General features: G+C 50.8%; 1 protein-coding gene across 1 annotated transcript; it reads right to left on the reverse strand.

Moving 5' to 3' along the window:
- Positions 1-3147: 3147 nt before the first annotated feature.
- On the reverse strand, positions 3148-8619 carry CFP (complement factor properdin). Its single transcript, XM_036894943.2, has 9 exons — positions 8458-8619; positions 8227-8377; positions 6838-7013; positions 6211-6381; positions 5886-6077; positions 5519-5692; positions 5074-5265; positions 4813-4924; positions 3148-3380 (listed from the first exon to the last, which is right to left on the reverse strand). The coding sequence occupies exons 1-9, from the start codon at positions 8525-8527 to the stop codon at positions 3215-3217; spliced, it is 1404 nt and encodes a 467-aa protein (XP_036750838.2). The 5' UTR covers positions 8528-8619; the 3' UTR covers positions 3148-3214.
- Between the last annotated feature and the right edge of the window lie 3109 nt (positions 8620-11728).

Genomic DNA, 11728 nt, shown 5'->3' on the forward strand with positions numbered 1-11728 from the left:
AGGTGGACTGTGAAAGCCATCCTGTCAACTATTATAAGATCCTGACAATGAAAGCATAAATCCATTGAAAAATAATCATTTGTCGACTGATTGTACCTAATGCTTAACTAAACTGTTTATAGGTCCAACCCTCAAAACAATACTGTGGGGTAATATCATTTCCATTTTACAGAAAAGGAATCTCAGAACTCCAATTCATTTCTAAGGGGTCATGTTCACTCTGTGATCCATACTTTTTTTTCTTTTAAGAATGTGCCAGAAAGAGGTACCAGTGTAGCTGGAACAAAGTGAATGAGGGGGATTGTGGCAGGAAAAGTCAGAGAGGTTAGCAGGGACCAGACTGAGCAGGGCCTGGTGGGCCATAGTGAATGTGCCAGAAAGAGGTACCAGTGTAGCTGGAACAAAGTGAATGAGGGGGATTGTGGCAGGAAAAGTCAGAGAGGTTAGCAGGGACCAGATTGAGCAGGGCCTGGTGGGCCATAGTGAGCAATGATGGTGGACCAGGTAAGGTAGAAGATACAGGCAGATTTGGAGTCTCCTCTGCCTGCAGGATTTTCAGGTGAACCATCCACTTAATCATTTGCTCATTCTTAATTCATTAAATCCTTGGCCTGTTTAAACAAGGTAGTAATGGTGTAGGGTCTGGAGTCAGGGTACCTGAGTTCAAACTGGGCCTCCACCATACCCTTGGGAAAGTGATGTAACCCCTCTGAGACTTGGTTTCCTCATCTGTAAAAATGATCTCCTGACCGACCTCTAAGTGGATGGTGGGGGGAGACAACCTCTATATCTTTGCATGTTCTGTGACTTCTGCCAGGAATGTCCTTTCCCCTCTTTCTCAAAGGTCATCCTGGCCAAGGTCTCCAGGAGGTGCCCTCCACCAGGACTCAAGATTTCACCCCCTCTTCCCCTAGGCACCCATAGTCCTCAAGTCAAATACTTCCAAAACATCCTCTACTCCCTCCTCCATCCCAGCCAGCTTCAGTTCCATTCTTTCCTGCTCTCTCGTTGACGCTCCCTCTGGTATTCCATATATCCCAGTGTTTCCCATATTAGAAACTCCCCACAAATCGGGTATTTGCCAACATTTCAAAGTATGCATGCCTCAGTGTTTTGCTCAGTAACTGTAGCAAACAAGCTGTGCCGGCCCCATGGTGCCCTCTCTGGGGGACAGGAGCAACTGCATGTCTACAGATCTTTCTGGTGCCTCTGCAAGCAGAAGTTATGCTCCTTAGGAATCTGTCTGCAGACTGTCTCTTCCCAGGGGCCCTATTTCCAGATTCCTAGTACTCATGGCCTCCAGAGTCATTCTGTCTCTCCAATGTCCAGAAATTAGTTTTTTTTTTTTGGTAGATGTTCTGAATTACAAAAATGAGGATTCCCCTCCGGAGTGCCTCAACTCCCTGAGGCAGAGGTAAGGCTCTTCTGTACTGTCTCCATCTTCTCCAGTAGGAATAAGCGTAAGGAAGGGGCTCCAAGAATGATTTTCTTTGTTGTGCATTGGTAAGCAACGACTCTGATATACACCTCCCTGACATATGCTCATAATCAGTATTGTACCCATGTTTACACCTCACATATCTATGCAACCTTAATGCACATGTGCGTGTACACACACACACAAACCTAACCTATAACTCGTGTTATGGTGCACACAGCACCTTACATTACATCCTTCATTCTTGCACGGATTCACAGGTCTGCATATTACATATACACAAATATATGTGCCTCATAATGCACACACAGAGCCAAACTTCCACTGTCTTGTAAATACTTACATCTCTCATACTTTTTAGCAGCAACCAGAGCCCCTCATTTCAGCTCATTCCTCCAAAAATGACTAAATATTCATCGACTTCATTGTCACTTCAACCCATCAACTGACCCATTGCACACAAGGGGTAATCGTCCCAGAGAAGTGAGCATGCTGATACTCTCTGGGTGTCACACATCTCCCATCTAAACCTTCCCACACAGAGCACCACCTTCACTTACAGCACAGAGTCCTAAACTCTGCCACTGATATGGTGCTTCAAACATCTAGCTCACTACCTTTCTGTGCCCATTTCCTCCTTTGTAAATAGGGATTATGATAATCCACACGGCAAGTACTATTAACTATTACCATACTTACGATTCTTATGATTTGTCTCATCACAGGGGCCCAGTATTCAGTTAAGTGCTAATTAGTGGTAAATGAATGAGCAAATGCTAAGGTAATTAGTGTCTGGGTTTGTTCCCTTCACTGTGAAGATCCGTGCTGCTGACTCCTCTTCTTCCCTATCCCCCATGATGTTCAGCACTATTGCTAGTATAGAGTAGGCGCTGAAGTGTTGAATAGATGTTCAAACGGAAGGATTACCTATTTTGGATCTGTTCCCTCGCTCAGATGTCCTCTCCTACCAGCCTTCCTCCACCCCAGATGCCCAGACATCTCTAGTATACAGTAGACGCTAATAAATGTTGAACGAATGAGCAAACACTGAAGGAATCTGTCTGAGCTTTTCCCGGGGGTCCTTCAGGCAGATGCTGATCCTAGCTTCTCTGACCCCTCGCCCTCCCACCCAGCTCAAAGCACTTTTTAGGCACCTCCGGGGTCCTCCCCCAAGTTCAGCGGAGCTATTTGTCGCGGTTAATTGCTGCCCTGGAGCTGGGCTGTTACGAGCGGGTGCAAGGTGTTCGCGCAGCGGGGCATCACCCCTAGCCACGCCCCTGCCGTGGTTCAACGCAGGATCGACGCGGAATCCGCCAGCGGAGAGGCTCGCGGGGGTGGGAATTTAGGGAGCTTTAGGAGATAGGCAGATGGACATGCAAGCCGGCCAATCGGAAAATGCCTGCGTGGGCAAGCAGCCAACCAGGAAAACCCGGAACGCGGAGCTCTGCAGAGGGACGTGCAGCGCGACACCAGGGCACTGCAGGAGGGGCTAGGACTGGGGAGCCGCGTCAGGTAGACATTGGTGCTGCTGAAGCGAAGGGACGCGCACTCGCCTTCACTCCTACCAAACTGTGGCCACCGCGGAAAACTTTTCTACAACAGACCACTGTAACTTTGGTCTCCATTCACTCCCACCTGGATTCCCTCAACCAGTCTTTTCTCCATTCCCCGTGCTCTCTCCTTTGGCTTAGAGCATGCTATTGTCCTACTCCTGGGGAAGTGGCTGGTTTATTGAGGTTGGGGAGGTCAGGGGGTCAGAGTAGGGGGGTTGAGATGTTAGCGCTTCTCATCTTCAGGGTCTTTGCAAGCAGGCACGTGTAGACACGGCCGTTTCTCCTCCACCACCGCCTTCTGCCCCTGCAGCATTTCACACACCGTCGAAGGTTTCCCCCAAAAGGTCACGTTCTTCTCGCCCTGACCTTCGACCATGGTGACAGTGGGCCTGGGGTATTAGAGCAGGAATGGAGGGGAGAAGCTCAGGAAAGGCAAGAATGCATTCAACAAACTCATTAGTGCCCTTGTACCCAACACTACTTTTTAGCTGTGATATTGGACAATTTCTTTAGCTTCCCTATGCCTCCATTTCCCTCATCTGACTAATGGGAATAATAGTATGCACCTCACTAGGTGAGAATGAGTTAATTCTGGTAAAGTGTTCAGAGTGGTGTCTGGTACACAGTAAGTGTTCAATATATGCTGGTAATTGTTCCTTGTTGACATGAGCTATCTTCTCTTACCTCCAAAACCCTTTATATTTCTCCCCATTGCCCACTGGAAGAAAAACACAAACCTTGTCCTGCATTCAAGACCTTGTTGTTGGGCCCAAATCCCTGCCCCTAGCCAATCTCTCTCTCTTCCACTTTATCCAGACCCAGACCCATGTCCAGAATGGTCTTTGCCAGGCTTCTTGCCACTAGGCGAGCCCTCCATTCACTCCCACCTGGATTCCCTCAACCAGTCTTTTCTCCATTCATTCCCTCATTCTGTCAAGTCCTTCCTGCTTCCACTCAACACCCCTAACTCATCTTCAGAACCCTCTCAAAACCTCACAGCCGGAGACCACTTCCCAGATGGCAGGTCTTCCATGACTTGAAAACCGCCCACTGAATTGAGTAGTTCAATGTATGTGGAAATATGGAAGGGATGAGTGTTTTAACTCTAACACTGGGGCACCCTGGCTACCCAGGAACACTTTGGGGGGCTGATCACCTGTGTCCAGGACTCTGCTCACAGTCTTGATGCCAGGCCTCCCCTGACAGGAAGGGGCCAGTAAAGGCATCTGTTCACAGTCTTGATGCCAGGAATGCCTTTACTGGCCCCTTACTGCCAGGGGAGGTCTGATAGCTTCCTGGACCCTGTTGAGGTGGCAGTCCCTTTTCCATGCTCCATATGCCTTCTTTCAGGGCCCTGCTGACCTGGATCCCTTGTGGGATCCATGGGATCTGGTGGGTTCTGTGTGCCTGCAACTGTTTCTGAAAAGGCCTTAGAGTGCCTTGGGACCATAAGATGTTGAGTGAGACATCAAGCCACCCATGGAGGTATGGGTGACTGGAGGGACAAGTAAGTGAATGGAGCCTGGCTAACTGAGAGAGCAGAACAAACCCACACAGAAGGGCTGACTGAAGGGAGAACAGTGGAGTGACTAAATGAGAGCCTGAAGGGCACAGAGGCTAGTAGTTCTGCACTCAAAGTCGTCTTTCTCAGCTGCTGCTTTAGTTGCTCTCCTCTTCCTGCAGCTGGGAGAGGGCACTCAGCAAGGCAGGCACCCTAGACCCTGTGATGGAGGGCCATGTGGGGATGGCTGACTCTCTAGCCCTGCGTACTGGGACAGCAGTATCATGCCTCCTCCTAGGCCCCCTCTGCCCCTCACTCACGAGAACTTGGGGAGTGGGGCCGTGCAGAGGCGCTGGCGGGTGCGCACGGGGTTGGGTCCACAGGGGGGCATGCACAGCCCCCAGGTACTCCACTCTGCCCACGAGCCTTTCCCTGCAGTGAGGAGAGGGAGTTCCCATGTCAGAATCAGGTCTCAGTGGGGAGGTGAGAATGGCTCTGGGGACCTGGGGTCCATGGCAGAGTCAGAAACCCCTGTGCTACGTGGGCTGCCCTGCCTGGTATAGTCTGCGGGGGGCACTCACAGGGGCAGCGCTGGATGTTGTAGCAGTGCCGGATATCCTGCTGGTCCCCGACACATCGATGTCCATCAAACTTGCGGCCTTTGCAGCTCCTCGAGCGTGTCTGCTGCCCTGGGATCTCCTCACAGCTGATGTATTTCATGTTCCGGCGGATGCAGATGCTCCACTCCCCCCAGAGCCCCCACTCCCCATTCACTGCAGAGACAGCGGGCAGCAGGGACTTGTACCAAAGAAGGGAGCCAATGTGAGGGTTCAGAAGGAGGAATGATGGCTGGGGGACAGTGTGGGGGTGATCTGAGGTGGAAATGGGAGATCAGAGGTGGAACCAAGGCACCAGGGCCAGGAATGGTGGAATTAGAGGCAGGAGCAAGGCATCAGCAGCAGGAACTGGGCAGAAGAGGTGGGTGGGGAGCTTAGGCATGGAAATGGTGCATCTCAAGGTGCTGACCAGGGCAGGGCACAGCCGTGTTGCAGATGTGAGTCCGGGAGGCATCACCAGCACAGAAGGGGCCCCCACGCTGGGGCACAGGCTGATCACATGTCCGCTGTTCCATGGTTTGTCCCAGGCCGCAGGTCACAGAGCAGGGGCTTGCAGGGCTCCATGGTCCCCAGCCACCAGCCACTGTTGGGAAGTTGGAGGTGTGAGGAGAAAGACGGCCTCAATCTTCCCCCAACCCAGTCCCTAGGCCCTCCAGGCAGACTGCCCCCAAATGAAGAACTCCATGGTCACATGGTCTATGACCTTTATCCCCTGAAATGGCACAGCATCTGTGCCCGAATCAATAGCAGGGTGTCAGAGACCTTATCCTGTGTACCTGGGCAGGCTGGCAGGCCAGTGCAGCCCCGCTGCTCACTGGCTGGCCCTGGGCAGGGCCTCCCAGGAGGCTTCATGGAGGGCTCCGGTGCAGAACACGTGCGGCTTCGTCTCTCCATAGGTGCATTGTTTCCCCCATGGCAGGAGCCTGAGCAGGGGCCCCAGGGGCCCCAAGCAGCCCAGGACCCGTGTGCTGTGGTGGAGTGGGGGTAGAGAGATTCGAAGTGTGGTCATGCATGAAGTCCTCCCACCCTGGTAGCTCCCTGCTGTCACCCCACACCCACCCTGGATGCCTACATCTGTGTCCTGTGGTTGCCCTCACTTACTGGGGCACACCTGCTTGGTGTCACAGGCCTCTGACTCCTGTGCCTTTCCTAGGCAGTGGCCCCCACACTTGGGGGTGGGATGGTCACATGCTCTATGACGGGTCCGGGTCCCTTTGGAGCACGTAGCAGAGCAAGGCATCCAGGGCCCCCAATTGGACCAGCCACCAATCTCTGTGGGAGAGATGAGAGGGAGCAGGATGGAGATTTTATTCAGGGGTCCTCATTCTTCATGTACCCCACATCAGCCAATTCTGTCCCCACATCCTCTGCCATACCTGGTCTACCATCACTGCTCTTCTGGACCATTCCAATAGCCTTCCCACTGGTCCCTCTGCTTTACTCCTTACCACATCCTGTCTGTCCTCCTCCTGACAGTGACAAGGATCTGTCACAACCCAAGTCACATCACAGTTCTCCTCTGCCTACAAACCGCATCATTCAGAATAAAAGCCAATGTCCTCACCGTGGCCCCAAGGACCAGGTCCCCTCCGATCTCATTTCCCACCACTCTCCTCCAGCCACAGCGGCTTCCTGAGCACCTCACAAACAGCAGGCACTGTCCCCCCATCAGGACCTCTGCCCTGACTGTTCCTAGTGCCAGGTAGTGGCAGTGCAGAGCTTCCTCACCAGGACAGCATGGCTGGTCCTCGCAGGCCTGCAGCTGCCACTGGAGGGACCCTGGCTCCACCTTCTCAGGGCACTGCCCACCCCGGCCTACACAGCGCCGGTGCCGCAGCTGGGAGCCCTCAGTGCATGTCACTGAGCAGGGGGCCCACGCGGACCATGGTGACCATCGCGGGAACCTGTAGAGAGGAGCACATATCCCATCCCAGTGCGAGCCAGCAAGACAGCGTACAGGATGGCAGGGCGGAGGCTGATGTAGGCAGGAATGCGGGATAAATGTATATGGAATGTTTTGATGAGAGCACCTATCATCTTAGGGATATTGGGGGACCGAATGGGAAGAGGTGAGCACACAGTGCTTAAGGACACCCTTTACCTTAATGACCAGGACATTCTTTGAAGTCCCCCAAGGACAGTACCATGGAACACAGTAAGCAAATAAAGGACCAGGGATCTAGAACTGTTGTCAGAAACCCACCAGGTCACCACTGTGAACAGTAGCAGGCAAATAGGAAGTGCTTAATAAAGAGAAGCCATCATCCCAATGAGCTCAGAGACCCTGTCAGAAATATCCCAGCTCTATCCCCAACCCCCTGCAAAATAATGCTAAACAGATGTGAACTGTAGGCATGACTAGGGGCCTGGGGCTGCCTTTAAAGATCCCCAAGCTCCCTATCCCTATGGTGTATATGGGACATACAGTAGGCAGGTAGAAAATATGCCTTGTATCTATTAAGGGCTCAATACATGTAACCTGGCATGACTAGGAGACCAAGCTACCCTCACAGGTCCTTCAACTACCTGTGACCTCTGCAATGCCTCTGGTATGCCGGAAGTGCTCAATGAATGTGAAGTGTCATTGTAACTGGGGACCTGGAGCTTCCCTCAGAATTCCCCAAACTCTCCCACCCCGACAAGGCACCTGTATACAGTAAGTACCCCATATGAGCTGTCATCATTATTAGGGGACTTGAGCTACCTTCAGAAATACCCAAGTCACACCCCACCCAGGTCTCAGTATGCAGGAAGTACTCCATAAATGTTTAGCTACGGCAGTGATTCTCAACCAGGGGTGATTTTGCCTCCAGGGGACATTTGGCAATGCCTAGTGACGTTCTGGTTGTTGCAACTGGTTGAGGGGGTTGCTGCTGGCACCTAGTAGGAGGCCAGGGATGCTACAAAACACCGTGCAATGCACAGGTCTACTCCCCACAACAAAGAATTTTCTGGACCCAAATGTTAACAGAGCTGAGGCTGAGAAGGCTCAAGGTATGGTCATGAATCAGGGCCTTGGAGCCACCCTTGGAAATCCCAGAGAAGCAAAGAGCCCAGTTCTGGGTCACCTTGTAGAAGGTAGTTTCTGCGTCCGCCCAACCCCAGGCTCCCCCTAACCTGCATGCCTGGCAGAGCTTGCTGCCGGGCTCCTGATAGGCGTAGGCAGCATTGAGACAACAGTCTCCCACACTGACACCTTCCCCAAGGAGGCCCTTGCACTTGCCCGAGGATTCCTCATATTGGGTGAAGCAGAGTACAGGGTCTGAGCCTGTAACAGGGTGAGGGGCATGGTCAGGGGTGTGGTGGGCCCACCATTCCTGGGGGCCAGATGGGCCCTCATCCACTCACCTGTTGTTGGCAGGGTGAGCAGCAGCAGCGGCAGCAAAAGCAACTGAGGGGCCTGTACTGGGGCGGCCATGTTGGACACTGCACCCCTGCAGCCTCGCTAGAGAGGCCTGGCGTTGTGTGGCTGACCTGCTCCTGGAGTCAGTGGGAAAGAGGAACCAGGGGCAGGAGGAACTGGGAGGGTGAGGGTAGAGGGCGGGAGGGGAGGACGTCATGCAGATCTCTTCAGCTCTGACCTCTCCCGTCACCTCTGCCAGAGCCTCCTCCTCTATTTCCCCCTCCCTACTTCCTGTTTCATTCTTGGTCCCCTTCTGTTTATGGTGATAAATCCAGCACCCCACGCCCCACCCAGCAACCGTTTAGTACTGTCAATGCTACTGAGACAAATTATTACTGAGGGGAAATGGAGCACAGAGGTTTGGAGCAAGATGAACTTCCTAGCTGTGTGACCCTGGGCAAGTCACTTGAAGCTCTCTGAGCCTGTTTCTCCACCTCAAAAATGCATAATCTCAACCACAACGACAGGGCCAACCTCATGGGGGTACTGAGAAAGGGTGAAATGAGCATGTCCCTCCTCATGGGGTGGAGAGGCATTGAGGTAATTACTTCCCCCTCCCTCCTGACTTAACCACTGCCCTCCTCTTTCCTGAAAGTGAGGTTTCCTGTGGTCAGCAGAACGGAAATGAGAAGGGGAAGTGACAGGAGTGTGGGGAGAATAATTCAGGAGTGAACTGGGGATATCCACTGCCCCAGCGGCCCAGCTGGGGACACCTTTAGGGCCTGGGAAGGGGAGTGGTTGGGAGGGAAATCAGCTTGGCCATGTTCCATCAGAGTAACCAGGCTAGGTGACACCTCTCCTTCCTGACTCCACCATGGGGTTTGTTGTGGAGACTGGGGTTTAAGATTTTTCAAAGTCCTTACTGCAGTGCCTGGCATAAAGTAGACGTTCTGTTTGTTAAGTACATTCATTCAGCATTTTTGAGCATCTATTGAGTGCCAGATGCTGTTCTCCATAGAGCACAGAACAAGACAGCCCCCAATCCTGGCCCTCAAAGGGCTTACACTCTGAGAGAGCAAGTAAATGTCACCTCCCTCATAGAGGCCTTTCCCAGCTATCCTTTTGATATGGCACCCCTCTCACTCTCCAGCCCATGGGCTCTCAAATCTTAGTGTGCAGGAGAATCACCTGGGAAGTTTCTTAAATCACAGACTGCTGGGACCCACCCATTTCTGATTCTGGGCTGGGGCTCTAAAATGTGCCTAACAGGCTCCCAGGTGACACTGAAGCTTCTGGTCTAGGGACCACACTTTAAGAAACATTATTCCAGTCCCTGACCCCTTTCTCTTTGTAGGTCTCACCCAGAAAAACTATTCTACGTACTCCTTATTTTACTGTTAAGAATTAATTCCTCTTCAGCCCATTTTCCATGGAGGTAAAACTGAGCCTCCACAGACCTGCTATTTTTATTTCTAAGTAACTCCTAATGAGTGAAACTCCACAGCATGTTTTAAAAACAGGAATCCTTTTAATTAGCAAAAAGGAGTCTAAGAAAGAGAGAAAGGCAATGTCTCATTTCCCCTGCATTCAACGAGAGAAACACCATTCTGCAAATGAAACAGTAAATGAGTGATTTGGTCAGGTGTTACAACAGAACTTTCTCAAGAAATTGGGTCTTGTTTTATGGGTGATAAGGTGTGTTGGCTTTTGTATCCATTACAGATGTACTCTGTTTCCTGACAATATAAGCCTGTCTTTCCAAGTGTGCTTTGAACAAAGGGGTCTTGTTATGGTTCTAAGACTTTAGACATCAGCGCTCTGTTATCCTGTGAAAACAAACTCCCCGAGAAACCGGTAATTCTGGTTGGCTGCTTTATCTAATCAACCTTTGCCTTGGGAATAATGTTATAATCAATATTTCCCTTTGCTCCTAAACTGTACAAATACTCATAGGAGCACCTGTGGAAGAAGTCTGTCGGTGCTTTCATCTCCTCCCACAAGTTTGGGCAATAAAATGACTCTGTAGATTTCTTCTTTAAACAAAGAATAAGAGTTTTGTCTCAGTACCTGATATGATGTATTTATCTGCTTCTTGTCCTTTGTCCTGATTACACTACCAGCTCCACAAGGGCATGTTGTGTCTGGTTTGTTAATGGCTGTGGGTGCAGGCTTCAACAAGCATATGCTGAATGAGGAAATAAATGAAATAAAACTGCAGAGTTTCTGACTAAGTGCTAAGAGGAAGAGTCTGAATTGGGGGTAAAAATGTGAGCATCAGTGGGGAGATACTGGACCAGATTGCCTGGAAATGAGGAGAGAAGGGAAGTGCGTGTGGGCTGGCAAAGACAGGGGGAACTCCAGTATTTCAAATTTTGGAGAACTGGAAGAAGCCAGCCCAGGGGACTGAGGAGGAGGGACCTTCAGGGGAAGAGGTCAAGCAGAAGAGGGCTTTCTCCTAGGCCTGGACCAGTGAATCTGTGGTCTTTCATACAGTCTCATTCGGTCTTGGTCATTTTTCTCTCACTTTTTAAAAAAAGTCATACACACACTTCTGGATTAGCAGCCTCTACTATGATGTCTTAGGGACAGACTCACCTACTCAGTCACACAGCCTCTTGGACATACCGTCACTCACTCACAGAGTCCTTTTCTCAGTGTTACTGAGTTTTACTTCATTCTCCTACTAGCAATTTCACACACAGAATTGTGTCTTGTACCCTGTCTCATTCAGCTAGTATCACCAGTATTCACTCTCACTAGTGAGTTTTTCACATGCACATGAACACAGCCCCATCTCTTGATAAGACATTTCAACCAGTCAGGCTGTCATATTTTCACACAGTCACTTATTTACAGCCACCACTAGTCTCTCATGGTTTCTTGTACACACACATCACCATCTCTCCTACCTCTTCTCAGTCCAACCTTTGTTTCACACACCTGTAGTCCCTGATTAGAGTTTGACATAATCACACAGTTCTCAGACACTGTCTTAGGCATCTTGCCGTATTTCTTCTCAAGCAGCTTGCAGCATACCGTTTTTCATTTATAGCCTTTAATAAAGTCTCTTGCAGAGTTTTACACACACCCACATAATCAGTTTCTCAGATACTGTTACCCAGTGGGTGTTGCGGTCACTTACCCCCAGAAAGCCTAGGAGAAAGCCCTCTTTTGCTTGACCTCTTTCTCTTCTTCCATCTGTGGTTACTAATTCACGACTGTCCCTAGGTGCTTGGTAAGTGTCACACAGTTTCTTAGGCCCTGCCTTAGTCATTT

Source organism: Manis pentadactyla, chromosome X, assembly GCF_030020395.1.
Source record: "Manis pentadactyla isolate mManPen7 chromosome X, mManPen7.hap1, whole genome shotgun sequence".
In the NCBI taxonomy this organism is placed as follows: Eukaryota; Metazoa; Chordata; class Mammalia; order Pholidota; family Manidae; genus Manis; species Manis pentadactyla.

Coding starts and splice junctions, on each gene's coding strand:
- CFP (XM_036894943.2), bottom strand. CDS start 8,527: ATGGCCGCCCCAGTACAGGCCCCTCAGTTGCTTTTGCTGCCGCTGCTG. Junction 7,014..8,226: donor AAGCTCTGCCAGGCATGCAG/GTTAGGGGGAGC, acceptor TCCTCTCTACAG/GTTCCCGCGATGGTCACCAT. Junction 6,078..6,210: donor CACCAAGCAGGTGTGCCCCA/GTAAGTGAGGGC, acceptor ACTCCACCACAG/CACACGGGTCCTGGGCTGCT.